The following is a 14,853-nucleotide window of genomic DNA, read 5'->3' as shown; positions in this document are numbered from 1 at the left end:
TCTCATGATAGTCATGTCGCCCTAAAACCTCATTGACCCAAGCTTTACATTCCCCACAAACACAGTGGAAGGTCTGTACATGCTACGGTATGGTAAACAGAGCTCTTCTGCCATTGAGGAGACATTGTTTTTTATAGTCCATACAAGACACCTCAACTGGTCCGATCTGAGTGTATACTACTCTTCCACTTTTAGTGGTTCTCTCCCTTCACTGGGGCTCAGTTCAGGGCGTGGTCTAGTATGGAGAGGTGCGGTGATGCAGCTCATTCAGGATAACCCCCTCTGCTCCATCACTATTGGGGGATTAATGCTGGCCTTTGTATCTCTCCCTGTCTATGGCTGGGCATTCCCTCTCTCGTCACCTACCTTATCTAGCACTCCACCCTGGGTTTATACTGGACTTATATAGCACCATGTTAGAAAGATATTAATGGGATTTAGGGCAGATTTTAGTCCACTTTAGCTTTAAAGGATTTCAACCGCTTTGTTCCTGTTTCGCCCTAAAGTAAAGACGTTGACTTTCTCCTCTAATAGTGTATCAGCCATATTACTGTAGATATAGTATTTGTATGATATTATCTATGTTGTGGCTAGTGGGGAGATCTACATAAAACAGCACTAATCAGAGTTGGAGGAGGGCACCTGACTGGTCAGAGCCTTCAGGTGTCGCAGTGAATATGGTTTGGGGTACCCTTTTTTTTGTTGCTTTCACTGAAGCCACTGCTCACCGTTAAAGGCCCATATGTACGCTCTGAACATTTTTATGGGCTCCCCGGTTGGAAAATCCCCAGAATTGATGAGACAATTTCGGCCGTGCGCCGGCGGAAGGATGGTGACACAGGCTATAAAAAGTATGGGGAAACGATAGGTTGTGATTTTAAAGAGCTGCATGTTCTGCCTTACTGACAGATCTCTCTCTTTCTCCCTCCTTCTGTCATCCCCCTCACTCTTTTCCCCTCCGTTCCTCTCCCTCTTCCCCTCTCTCTCTCCCCTCTTTCCACAGATTTATTCACCTGACCACACCAGCAGTAGTTTTCCATCCAACCCCTCCACCCCTGTAGGATCTCTGTCGCCCCTGACTGGCACAGCAGGTGCTGCCGCCTCAGCAGGTACAGTGGTGACCACCGGCGCCCCCTCTGGAAGGGCAGGTAGAACATCAGTCTGCACTCTGATCTACTGCACTATAGCAATATACCAGCCTAAACTAGTCCCAATGCCATGGAGAGATGGGGGTTATTGTTTCCTCAGAGCATTCGCACTGCTTCCTCCATACGGCTCTGTCTTAAGTCTGTAGGTGAACACAGCAAGTGATGTTTATCTCACAATGGTTTTCAGAGTCTCTGTGACTTTGACGACATTGCCTCATGGCGACAGATGATGCAGTTTACCCCAGACAACACCTAGCTACATAGTGATAAGGAGTCAGCTCTCTTCAGTTGCTGAAGGGGGCCAAGAGACTATCTTAGAGTTTGACATCCTCTCCTCTCAGTCACTGCATTCATTCTACCAGATAATCAGTTTCCCTGAAACTGGGTCCATAAGTAGCAGAGCAATGTGGAGGGGACATTTAATAATTGTGAGAGACACTCTGGCAGAGGAGAGAGAGAGAGAGAGAGAGAGAGAGAGAGAGAGAGAGAGAGAGAGAGAGAGAGAGAGAGAGAGAGAGAGAGAGAGAGAGAGAGAGAGAGAGAGAGAGAGAGAGAGAGAGAGAGAGAGAGAGAGAGAGAGAGAGAGAGAGAGAGAGAGAGAGAGAGAGAGAGAGAGAGAGAGAGAGAGAGAGAGAGAGAGAGAGAGAGAGAGAGAGAGAGAGAGAGAGAGAGAGAGAGAGAGAGAGAGCCCAGCGTGTTGTTTTAGTGGGCAGTTGTGATGTAGTGGCGACAGCTGTCTCCACGTATGCCCCCCTCGTCCTCAGCTGTTGCCCTGGTCTGTGGACAGCTGTTCTCCCCATGGACCGACCGGCCTGTAAAGGGCCTCATTTTTCTGCCTGAGGAGCGACAGTGACTCAGCTGATGAGGAGGATTATATCGGCTTCACACAGAGGGATGCCAAGCCCTCTTTACACCTCAGCCAGCCAGGCCTCAGGGCAGCATGCCCTACTTGGGAGGACAGAGGTAGAATGCCAACAACCATTTAGATTTTATCAGTGAAGTTCCTGTCACCTGGAGATTGAGAGCACCAGTTATTTGGGTGTGGATTGTTTTGTTATGCAAATAATGAGACAACATGATACCAAGGGCACCAACTTTTGTTACAATGTGAAACAGAGTTTCTCTTTACAATCATAATCCTCAGTGAATCTACAGTTTCTGTCCAATTTACAAATGCAAAACAAATACTCCACATCCATGACTTTCCATATGAATAACCATCTGCCTTTGTCCAAAACCCTTCCCAAAAGTCCATTTACAAATCTGTTGCCATTAGTTTAATAGAACGCCTCCATAAAAATGAAATTTAATGTAGCTTAAAAGGGCAACTGGGATGATTGAAAATGTATTTCTTGTTTCATGTTTTGCGATTTAATATCCATTTATTTGTTTGAAGTTTGCTAATTAGAATAGGTGGCATTACTTAGAGGTCAGTTGGGGCATGATTTGGCATGATGTTCAGATTAACCACAAATTGCTCCATCTGTTCATTAGGATTTGCTACTTTCAAAACCCAACCAGGCAGGAACAGATATACACCCTGGTGCTGCTCAACTCAACTCTGGCTGGTGTGTTCAATTAGCCCTCTCCTTCTCCTCCTCTCCTCCACGTGGGGACCAGAGGCCCAGGGAGGCTTAGTTATGAGTACTTCCTGTTTGGTTCACGCCAGGGAAACGCTGAGGCTGAGCAGAGAGGCTCCCTCATTTCCTGTTACAAAGTTACTTTTAATAGCCTTTTAATTAAAGCCTGGCTTTTCCAGGACCTTTGTGTGGAGAGACTTTCTCTCAGAAGAGGACTAATGCTTAGTTTACACTGCTGACGATGAATCGATGGAAACAGTTCCCCCAGGTCAAGTGGATATGTAATCCTAGTGTTTGTCAGAAACAAACTAACATTAGCTAGCGATCTCCCAGTTCCCGATCTTTCTCTCTCAAATACTGAAATACCATTTTAGAGGAGAACAGGGAGAAAATGGGGCCTGCTGTTGGTTTTGACAAACAGCCTAAATGAGAGAATGAGAGGTAAGCTAAACAATGTATCCATCTGTAGAGTATGCTACAGTACGTGGGCTGGGTGTTGGCCTCCTGCCACAGTAATGGAGACCAGGCGGTATAGTGAGGGCCCATAGCTGGGGTTAGCTCACTAACACAGCCCAGTATAAATAACCTGGGAGGTTTCCTCGTTGTCACAATCGATTAAGGAGACTTGAACTGTTCTCATGTGCACACAACAGGCTTGGTGTAATGGATTACCTCCTGGTGCACTGTTGTTTGTTAGTTGGAATATTTCAGACAACATTGGCTAAGATAAAGAGACAAATAAAAATATATTTTGTTGCATTGGATACCTCAATTTGATAAGCAGGTTATTTTAGTTTCACACTAATCAAATTGAGTTGATTTGTTTTGTATGTGCCATTGCACATTTCATGTACTGATTATAACCATTCCCACACATTGTGATCCCCTCTGCTTTATGTAAAATTCAAATGTGCTCTAGAGATCACCCAGTCTGGGACAGAATGGAATTCCTTAATTAGATGTTTCCACCATTTGTTTGGACTATTGCCGTCCCTTGGTTGTCTCTAGAATCTCAGAATGGAAAGTTAATTCAGGTCAAGTCTCTGAGTCTGTCTTGGCCTGCGTGTTTTGGCAAGCCACGGAGCTGTTGGACTGTTACACTATACCTCAGCTTGGCATGTGATTGGTCAGAGGATATTTGTGTCGTGACCCCTGGAAGCCAATCACATCGGGCTTAGATCAGCGGACAAGAGGAGCACCCACAAGTGCAGCCTTGCTAGAGCCTTCTGGAACTTTCTGGCTCATTGGATGGAGTAAGGGACTCCTTTTGACATGGAATAATCACTCTGTCAGTGTCAGTGGAAGACAGCCTCTGTCCCAGCCGGGCCTCTTATCACTGTTCACTTTGTTCCCTGGGCTATTAGCTCATTAATGAGCGGATGTACATGTAGGCCATGTCCCAGTGTGTCCCAGTGTGCTGGTGTATGTTGGGGCCGTCCACCCACGGCCCTGGCTCATGTTGCAGGATGCAGCCCAGTCACCAGGAAATGATGCAGCTGAACCCCAGTGATGCAAATATCTCTCACAGCATAACAACAAGAGACCAGACAGGATGTGGATGTGCTGTGTGTCAGTCAGCCCCTGTAGAGTGGAGCAGGATGCAGGTCTCTTATCATTGGCCATGTTGGGATGTCTGAATCAGCCATGTCAGGTGGATAACTGTGGTTCTCCCTCTCTGTCTCTCAGGTACCAACCAATGGTCCCGTGGTGCAGCCGGACAGAGCCCGTCCTCCCCCAACTATGAGAACTCCCTGCACTCACTGGTAAGTCTCCCTGCCCCCCCCTCTCTTCCCTTCCCCCACACCCTGAGCACTTTTTAATGGACACGCACACAGTAGATGGGTTCTCTCGCGTAGGGCAGGGTAGCATTACATGAAGATTCTTGGCTGACAAATGTCGGCGTTGGGGGGGGGGGTGCTGCTGAACAATACCCGTCCCTTGGGGCGTGTCTCCTGCCATCTGTCCCCTACTCCGTGGGCCAGGGTGGGGTTGGGGGGGGCTGGTGTTATGGGGGCTGGGGAGCCTGGCAGCTGTTGCGTTGACTGAACCACCACTGCTCCAGGATTCCTGCGCTAGTAGCCTGTCCGTCTGCGGACCAAAAACACGGCTTGGGATCAGTTTTCACCCCACACCGCCTGACGCCCACATCACACATTCACACCATCCGCTGTGGGGATAAATACGTATTTACCAACTATATTTGAATGCCACCTACAATGGGATTTTTGTGAAGCGAGCAAATCTACGATCAGTGTGAACGGCGAATGTGTGGGAGGGATGGGACCTCATGGTGGGAGGAGAGGACGAGGGGTCAGGAGTTATTATCTACACAGAACCACAGTTTTGATGCTGCCTGACACAATGATTAGTTACCATATGTCTCTGTCTGACTCTCCTCTTTCTCTGTCTTTCTATCTCAGTCTACACTATCTCTGTCCTTCTATCTCAGTCTACACCAGGGGTTCCCAAACTCCAGCATTGGGGAACATCCTGCTCGCCCCCCCCTGCGTGCGCGTGCGCATGCATGTCTATTTCTATGGGCACAAGCACTGTTCACACCCTCTTGTTGGTGGAGATAACATTTTGTAGGTTTAAAACTTATTTCCTGCAATTCATCACATTTTCTAATGGGGTGCAGAGAACATTTTGCCGTTTTAAAGCACATTTTCTTGCAATTCTATACATTTTACCATGTCTAATGTGTATTCATGTGATATTTGAGTGACTCGAACATGGGCTAAAAAAAACTAGCTAAAAAAGTTATCTGACATGAGCTAGTTGATCTGGACATTTCTGACAAGTTATAAAAAGCTCTCTAAGGTATGCAATGACTGACATGACAAAATAAATACTGATGATGCATTACCCAATTTCGACATTTCAAGAGTAAGTTGAAAACCGGACAGAGTTCCCCAAAACTTTGGGAGCCACTGGTCTATACTATCTCTGTCCTTCTTTTTCAGTCTACACTTTCTCCGTCCCTCTATCTCAGTCTACACAATCTATGGCCTTCTATTTCAGTCTACACTATCTCCGTTCTTCTATCTGTCTACACTATCTCCGTTCTTCTATCTGTCTACACAATCTCTATCCTTCTATCTCAGTCTACACTCTCTCCGTCCTTCTATCTCAGTCTACACTATCTCCGTTCTTCTATCTCAGTCTACACAATCTATGGCCTTCTATTTCAGTCTACACTTTCTCCGTCCCTCTATCTCAGTCTACACAATCTATGGCCTTCTATTTCAGTCTACACTATCTCCGTTCTTCTATCTGTCTACACTATCTCCGTTCTTCTATCTGTCTACACAATCTCTATCCTTCTATCTCAGTCTACACTATCTCCGTTCTTCTATCTCAGTCTACACTATCTCCGTCCTTCTGTCTCAGTCTACACTCTCTCCGCCCTTCTGTCTCAGTCTACACGCTCTCCGTCCTTCTATCTCAGTCGACACTATCTCCGTCCTTCTGTCTCAGTCTACACTCTCTCCGCCCTTCTGTCTCAGTCTACACTCTCTCCGTCCTTCTATCTCAGTCGACACTCTCTCAGTCCTTCTATCTCAGTCGACACTCTCTCTGTCCTTCTATCTCAGTCGACACTATCTCAGTCCTTCTATCTCAGTCGACACTATCTCTGTCCTTCTATCTCAGTCGACGCTATCTCTGTCCTTCTATCTCAGTCGACACTATCTCTGTCCTTCTATCTCAGTCTACACTATCTCTGGCTCTTCCACTAATGTTTATTTGTGCTCACATGCTTTCCTGTTCTATCTGATTTTGGCAGAAAACTCGAGTCCATCAGCAGCTTCATGAGCATCTCCAGGATGCCATGTCATTCTTAAAGGATGTATGCGAGGTACTCCTGTCCTTTAGATGGAGACTTTACCCATCAGTGTTTGACACCTTTTCACATCCTTAGTTGTTTTTCTTTCTTTCACCAGCTTGGCCTCCGTTCCATTTAATTGGAGTTTCAAATGTTTTGTTGCCATGCTTTTTATTTTTGTTTATTATTTCTATTTTGACATTTCAGCTTGCAGTAATCAGCTTAGGAGCATAAGACGCTTTAATACCAAATGAATAGTCATGGTGCTCCAAATGAGTCGTGTGCCAGCCCGTTTATCAGTTTCTATAGATACAAATGAGTGGTGTGCCAGCCCGTTTATCAGTTTCTATAGATACAAATGAGTGGTGTGCCAGCCCGTTTATCAGTTTCTATAGATACAAATGAGTGGTGTGCCAGCCCGTTTATCAGTTTCTATAGATACAAATGAGTGGTGTGCCAGCCCGTTTATCAGTTTCTATAGATACAAATGAGTGGTGTGCCAGCCCGTTTATCAGTTTCTATAGATACAAATGAGTGGTGTGCCAGCCCGTTTATCAGTTTCTATAGATACAAATGAGTGGTGTGCCAGCCCGTTTATCAGTTTCTATAGATACAAATGAGGATGCTTGTCTGTTATGAACACATGCATCCCTTGTGCCCCTCCTCAGGTTGAAATGGCTTATCTTCATCTGTTTTTGAGTGTCTTTCTTTTATGCTTTTATTATCCCTGTGGTGTTTTTTCACTCCAAGATCACGCCATAAAATCACAATGTCCTCCATTTTTTGTCCTAATGTGCTTATAGTAAACTGCTCTGTCCTCTCTCCTGTTCTTCGCCCCCCTCTCCCCTCCCCTCTTCTCTCTCGGTCCTCCCAGTCTCGGATGGAGGATCGCCTGGACAGACTGGATGATGCCATCCTCGTCCTGCGGAACCATGCCGTGGGCTCCACCACCAGTCTGCCCAGCGACATACACAGCCTGCTGGGACAGAACGGGCCAATTGCAACCCTCGGAGCAAACTTCCCTGCCGCCGGATTGGTTGCTAGTCGAACAGCAGCAATGGTATGAATTAACTTTGCAGAAGAAAAATATCTTGAGTGTTTTAGATTTTAAGGATATTATGTTTCATGTTTTTTGCAACTTAAGAATTGACTTTGAATACTTAAAAGAAAATCTGTTTTTTCGACTGAGGAGAGGCATATGTGCTTTTGCGTTGCGTTTCTCCAAATAGGCTAATAAACAAGCCTTGGCCACCTGTTCAGAATGAGTCCACAGCCATCTGCAAAAACGCTGCCTTTTTCCACAGAGAGCAGTTTAATTTAAACTCACATACTTTTCATATGTGTAATGGTTGGCCTGAAGGCTTACTCTCCTTAAGAAAGACCTCATATACAGGGTTGAATGAGAAAACCAGGCAAAACGGAGTGAAGTTCTGCTTTGGTCTGGAAAGTGTTTGTCAGTTGCACTCCTATGAGGCGGCTCCTGGGGAACGAGGAGATGCAGGTCTCGCTGCAGGGCATAATGTGTTTGCCCATTCTCCATCTGAACTATTTCATATCGGAGAGGAGAGGGATTTGAGCACATCTGTAGTGGAAGTTTCAACAGAGGGAGACAGTTCTACACTAATCCCTAGGTGATGGGAAATAATTTAGGCCATATTTTTCCTGAATATTCTGAATCAGTCCTGGCGTACGTGGGTGGAGGGTTGGATTAAGATCCTCTTGGATTAAACTCCCTTTTCTAAGAAAATGGATGGAGGCATTCAGGGGATGTGATGGAGGAGGGGAGGATGCCGAGGACTGAAACATGCTCAGCATTTCCTTACCTCATCATTTACTGTCCAGACCTCAGCCTCAGTCCCAGCTCCTCACAGGAACCTGTCCCCCTACCACTGTCTGATTAGTAAACATTCTTGCTGAGGAGTAGCATCTGTGAGACTAGTCCTTGCATTACTCACATGGTAATCGGGCCAACAAACCCACAGGAAATTTGGGAGGCATTTGATCCCTGGCCTATGGTAACAATCATATCCAATTTTCAAGTGGACATGGTTTGGATGCGTTCTGTGTTTCTGCTGTACTACTTCTCCCCTGACTGTTCATTTATTGGAGTTGGTGCTCCTGTATCTGTACTGCCAAACCTAAAACCAGTGCCATTTTACAGACAAGTTTACAACCTTTCACAGCCTTCGCAGCATGCAAGCTTGGAGCCTGTGTCCCTTTTGCCCAGAATAATTTAAATACAGGGACTAGTATTTCTGGTTTGTTACTCTCTGTAGAAGGAAGAAAATGTCCCAGCGCACCATGTGTTTTCAGTCATGGCCATTTTGATATTGGTGTTGTGGTCCTTGGAACTCCCAGGATAGTATTTACTGGTCTGTGACTAAAAATGCTTTTTTAGTGGTTCTCCCATGGTGCAGTTCAGTTTGGTGTGCTCGTTACAGAGTGTTAAGGGACTATAGTGATGATGTTGGTGAGCTGTGAGACTAAAAGAGGACTGGCTGTGTCTGCATGAACACAGAGCCTCCTCTGTGGTAGAGAGAGAGAGGGTCCCCTCAGACTGCTGCTCAGACAGAGCTCAGCCACCTCAGCATGGCACAGCCACAGCCGTTTACTCAGGACAGCCCTTTTCACTCGTTCACTGCCTCTTTTTAACCAACTCAACAAATCTGAATGGTAGGAAGCGCACGCCTGAGGCCACAGTCTCCACCCAAATAGAGGTCCTCAGCTGTATGGTAATCAGGCCCAGCCAGGAAAATGGCAGCGTTCTTCCCTCGCCAGCACCCCCGCGCCCCTCCTCCTCCTCCAGACAAAGACTTGTTTGGACACCTGTTGAGAGCGCTGCAGAGATTAGCGTAGTGAGGAGGAGGGGGAGGGTTTGGGGGCAGTGGGTTAACAGAGGCCAACAGTGACTTGGGATCACATTCCATAAGAAAAATGGAAGATACACCCCCCTGCCCCCGTACTGGTTTCCTCTCCTCCTCCCCTAGTTCCCAGAAGAGAACCAGATAGCTGAGTGGGGAACATGTGGTAAACCCCAGCGAGCACAGCGATGGTGATGCAGCATGGTGGGAGGGCCCTGTTTCACAACCAATATGGAGGGGAAAATAAGGAAATGGTCTGTCTTTGGAGTGGGTTTTGCCTTATATTGCTTCCAAATAGATCAGAGATAGATATATCTAGAAGAGGAAGAAGAACCCTCAGAACATAATGACTGTGGCTAACCCAAGAGAGAAAAGCAATCAGAAAGAAAAGAGAGAAGGGGATAGGTTTACCATCACATACTGCATTCATTATTATGAAGAGATTATACAGCAATACAAATGTGTGTTTGTGTTTCCCTTTTCCTGAATATGAATATGAATTATGCATTTTGTTATGGTGAAGTACAGCACCAAAGCACCCCCCAGTGTCAGAACTGAGGGACTTGGGAACCATCATTAGTTCTCAGAAACGGACTCCTGTACTGCAGCTCCACCTGTAGATCCTGCTTTTAATATGAGGAAATATGATTATTTAGCTCACCAGTAAGGTCAGGCATTGTGTTAAATTTGTCATGACAAGTGTTTAGAAAAACCTGTTGTGAAATCCAAGCCAAACATGCATTTTTACAAGTGTTTTCAATGGACAGTTTTCCACCAAGGTTCTCATCATCGGCTTGTAGACTACAAAATCTCCCTCAAAGCTCTGAGCCAGGCTCTGGAAGGTTGTTGTTTCTTTTTTGAACAGACAGCAACAGCATTCCATTTGTGAAGGTCAGTCTAAAGTGAAGTTGAACAACAAAGTTCTCTTTCTATCTCTCTCTGCTTTTCAAGTGTGAGATATCTGAGTCATAAAAGCATTCTCTCTGGTTGAATAGAAATCGTTCCTTTCCTGAGTGTACCAGGCTCATTCAGACCAGAACCCTTCCCTACAGCTGAACGTGTACTGTCTCTATCTGTCTCTCTCTCTCTGTCTCTGTCTCTCTCTCTCTCTCTCTCTCTCTCTCTCTCTCTCTCTCTCTCTCTCTCTCTCTCTCTCTCTCTCTCTCTCTCTCTGTTCTGACAGGGTGGTTCTCACCGGGATGAGGCTGGCAGTTTGATCAACAGTCACGGAGGGCCGCCCAGCGTGGGCTCCATGTCCAACATGTCCAGCATGTCCACCGCTGAACTCAACCACCAAGTGGAAACCTTCAGAGGTATGACATGACAAACTCCCAACTTCAGCCATGACCATCCCATCTCTGCACTACACACCTAAAATAACTACATGTGAAACGTCTGTTGGCTGTAAATGATCGGAGATTCCATTTGAACTGACTCTCTACCTTTATGTCTGCGTGTTGCAGGTCTGGCTGCAGGTCTGGCTGGTCAGGTGGCTGCAGCCCTGGAGCTGAAGGTAGAGAACCAGGACAGAGACGACATGCATGATGGCCACTCCTCCGACGACCTCGGCTCCGGAGACGAAAGCGACAAGAGAGACATCAAGACTCCCAGAGGAGGCACACGGACAAGGTAAATAAACCTAACAACCACAAACATTCATCTTTCTGACCTTCTGTCTAAAACATTCAGTGCCTTTAGAATGTCCCTAAATCTCCCTGGAGTCCAATCATGTGAATAGCCAAAAACAATCAGCCTCAGTCTTACTGTTGCGCCTCTGGGCCTCTCTCCCTCTGCAGCAGCATCAATGAGGATGATGACAACCTGAACCCAGAGCAGAAGGCTGAGCGGGAGCGCGAGAGGAGGATGGCCAACAACGCTCGCGAACGCCTGAGGGTGCGAGACATCAACGAGGCTTTCAAGGAGCTGGGCCGCATGGTTCAGCTGCACCTGAAAAGCGAGAAGCCCCAGACCAAGCTGCTCATCCTGCACCAGGCCGTGGCAGTCATACTGAGCCTGGAGCAACAAGTCAGAGGTCAGCATTCCCACACTCTCACATGTAACACAAAAGAGTTATAACACCTCTTATGAAGAGTTATAACACCGCTTATGAAGAGTAATGACACAAGTTAATCTGTTTCTATACACGCAGAGCGGAATCTGAACCCCAAAGCAGCCTGCCTTAAGAGGAGGGAAGAGGAGAAGGTGTCTGGCCATGGGATCTCTGGGGACCAGCAGGTCCACCATGGGGTCCACCCCGGCCTCACCGACACATCCAACCCCATGGGCCGACTCTGAGGAGCACACAGGTACAGTACAGTGGTACATCTCCATGGAGCACCATCCACACACTCTCACTCTGTCAGTAATAGCTGTGATGAGATACTATATTACTTACTTTATGAAACATCAGATTTTGTGACTGAGTTATTCCTGTTTTTTGCCCCTTCAGATCAAAATGATCCAGATCAATTCTGTAAGATAGAGATGGTGCCCTTGCTTCCCAATGGCAGACAGGACTCACCGTTTGTGACACAAATTGGAGGCGACAGACCACTTGAAGCTAAACTCCAGACTAACGCAATCCTTAGATTGAAGAAAAGCCCAGTGTCCAGGTCCCTGTAATGACATCCAACACATTTCTGCCCACCAGAAAACTTCAGCACATATCACTGTCTGCAAGCAGCGTGTCGCATCTGAACAATCAGAGACTGTTGCGATCTCCTCCACCCTCCCATGTGGAAGTTTGCCTTGTGCCTAAACTGAATTGACGAATGCATTGTAACAGCAATTATGTTTATTTGTTTTGTATTATTTTTTCTATTTATTATGTTACTGAGCTGTAAAGTCTATGTCTAAAGGGAAAGTTATGAATATGCTTTAAGAAGCCTGTGGCTTTTCAGTTGATCTACAGTTTGCCAGTGTCACTAGTATGTCCCAGCCCTTCTCCCTAGCCAGTCTCGGGCTAGCCTGAGCTAAGATTTAGATACTCAGGCTCCTGAGAAAGATACAAACTAATATATTCGGAAATTTAAAGTGATCTTTAGGGCCCAACTAAAAATCAATTGGCGGTATTGAGTACTAAAATACTTAAGCATCCCATTTAAAAAAATAACATATATTATTTATATTTATATTTTATTCATGCCGCAATGAACAGCATGTTTCAACCAAAACGACCTGCTCATGTGTCCGTTTGGTATAGCTCAGTCTTCATGTTACTGACATAATTAGAGGAAGAGGACTAGACATGAGTGGTGGGTATGAGCCCAGCTAAATAGTGTTCCATACATACACTAGCCTGAATACTATAAACTCTGTGTCACAGGTGACAGAAGAATGGCAAACTCTAGTTTTCCTGAAAGGTCAACTAAAGACTTATAAGGTATTTATTCTCAGTAGTGAGCAGTTCAAATACAGAAAGCAAACCATTTACAAACCTTAGCATTCCCTGCATATTTCTTAGTGTCTTAACTAAAGGAAAAGGGACTTCACTGCCTTTTCATTCCTTTGCCATATAGTGTTAAATGTAAACAATGACATATTTCTGATATTGCAGTTTGCTTTCTATATTACAGTATGGTCTCTGGTTAGTTGAACAGCCGTGGTCATGCTCTTTGTAATCGCCTAGCGCTGTCTTATCAAAGATTGCTTAGTGAAAAAGTAGAATCAAAACGACGACCACAATATCACCTGGCCTGAATAAAATTGTCCCGTAACTTTTTTTCTGTTAAAAATAACTAAACAAAAAAAAGTTAAAATAAACATTATTCAAAGTTATCAAAAGTTATATGTTTATTTGTAATTGTATACAAATCATTTCTCTAGGCTTCATAGTAAACATATGATGTCAAGCGTGTAATAGCAGAGAGGAGTTCTAAGTTATTTAGAATGGCTTTGTTTTGATCCAAGCAGTGAAGTTACTGGTGAAGGAAAGGGAAGGGGGAGCTTTAAGAGTTCACATGCTGTTAAACATCAGAAACAGTTGGTCCTTCAGATAGGTATAGTACAATGATGAACAAACGCAGTTTTGAGCTGTTTTTTTTTATGTTTCAGGATGAAGAACAATGGTCACCACTTACAGTTTTTATCTGTGTGCATGCTTTACTTTCTTTAAAAAAAGTATTTTGGTCTTAACTCCTGGTTTTTATTCCATCTGTTTCCTTGTATACTGTCTTCCATTATTATCCACCTTTAAAACAAGGCTGCCACATCCAGAGACAAGTAGCCTATTCTGTGAAAATAAAGTAATAGAACGAAGGATGCCATTGAGAACCACTCCAAGGAGTTTATACATTTTTGGGGGGATTTTACAATCATTTTCTTTTTGTGATACATTTGGAAACGTATTGTCGTGTTTTCTTTGACTGTATGTGGCCTTGTTCATCATTTCAGTATTCATGAGCTTGTATTCATGTTGCTGGCAGACTCTGATTGAGGTTATAATGTATGTCACTGCCTGCTCTCTCATTTCCCCCGTAATTTTCTAATGTTCTGCTGTTTGTCTCTTTGCTCCTATGTTAGACTTTTCTGTATTCCCAGCTGATTTTCCTCGTATAATATATGAAAAAATAACAAAAATAAGATAAAAAACATTTGGCTAATTTTTCACTGTAGTTATTAGTCTTTTATACAATAATATTGTAAGAACGTTTCTTGAATTCTAAATTTTACTCTTTCTAGATTTTTTAAATCGAAAGTTTTGAGTAAAAAGTTTCTTACTTTATTTTACTATATTAGATAGTAAAATGTATGGTTATTTACCGTAACCTGACCATTATTATCCGAAACGTACAAATAGCATCCTAAAACAGGATTGTAGCTGGCAGTCTAGTACATTGAGGTATTGTACAAGCTCAAATTTCATGAAGGTGTGCGCTCCATCTTGATCGTCAGTCTCCATTGTTGGTTGATAAAAGATATGTACTTGTGTCCAAAAATTCTAGGTATTGTTGATGCACATCAAAAACTAGCAGCAAGAAATTTAACTATCTGTCTCTGTAACAGAAAACACAGCATGTAAATAACATTTATGTAGCAATAAATGTGCCATCTTTTTTAACACAATTGTATGTGGATATATTTCCTTCTTTGGACGTCATCTTTATTTTCTGTTTCTCCACCTTTAATTTTTCAGTTATTTCCATTCAATTTAGAATTTTGTGATTGTTTTATGAAATGACGTGCTGGTGGTGCATTTGGTTGAGCTCAATACAAGTACAGTACCATGATGTGTTCACTCAAGTGAGCTACTGACGCAACAACCCTTCCCTGGTTTTCCCCCTCAGAAGACTTTTCTACAGTGGATCTTGGCCAAATGAGGAACTCTGTGCAAGAGTGTGTTTTATAGTATGTTACTAATTTTTTAAACAATATCAGTGGACCATTGTAGTCTGTATGGAATATATGTTTCTATTTTTAATAAAGTGTGATAGCAGCAAACA

At 44.3% G+C, this 14,853-nt stretch overlaps 1 protein-coding gene and 1 non-coding gene across 4 annotated transcripts in view; both read left to right on the top strand.

Moving 5' to 3' along the window:
* Window positions 1-14,853, top strand: part of LOC120047305 (transcription factor 12-like) — a 95,344-nt gene extending 80,491 nt beyond the window's left edge. For 2 of the 3 annotated variants that reach the window (XM_038992831.1, XM_038992845.1), the window contains 8 exons: window positions 1,004-1,148; window positions 4,415-4,491; window positions 7,426-7,611; window positions 10,596-10,725; window positions 10,876-11,041; window positions 11,209-11,444; window positions 11,562-11,718; window positions 11,862-14,853. In XM_038992831.1, coding sequence (XP_038848759.1) covers window positions 1,004-1,148; window positions 4,415-4,491; window positions 7,426-7,611; window positions 10,596-10,725; window positions 10,876-11,041; window positions 11,209-11,444; window positions 11,562-11,707 — 1,086 coding nt within the window. In that variant the 3' untranslated portion in view covers window positions 11,708-11,718; window positions 11,862-14,853. The remainder of the gene's footprint in view (window positions 1-1,003; window positions 1,149-4,414; window positions 4,492-7,425; window positions 7,612-10,595; window positions 10,726-10,875; window positions 11,042-11,208; window positions 11,445-11,561; window positions 11,719-11,861) is intronic. The other variant, XM_038992839.1, reaches the window with a different exon arrangement.
* On the top strand, window positions 1,303-1,387 carry LOC120057329. Its single transcript, XR_005477904.1, has one exon. It is a non-coding gene; the product is annotated as a small nucleolar RNA SNORD35 (small nucleolar RNA).

Source organism: Salvelinus namaycush, chromosome 1, assembly GCF_016432855.1.
Source record: "Salvelinus namaycush isolate Seneca chromosome 1, SaNama_1.0, whole genome shotgun sequence".
NCBI lineage: Eukaryota > Metazoa > Chordata > Actinopteri > Salmoniformes > Salmonidae > Salvelinus > Salvelinus namaycush.
Note: the sequence above shows the minus strand (reverse complement) of the source record. Positions and strands in the feature narration are given on the sequence as shown.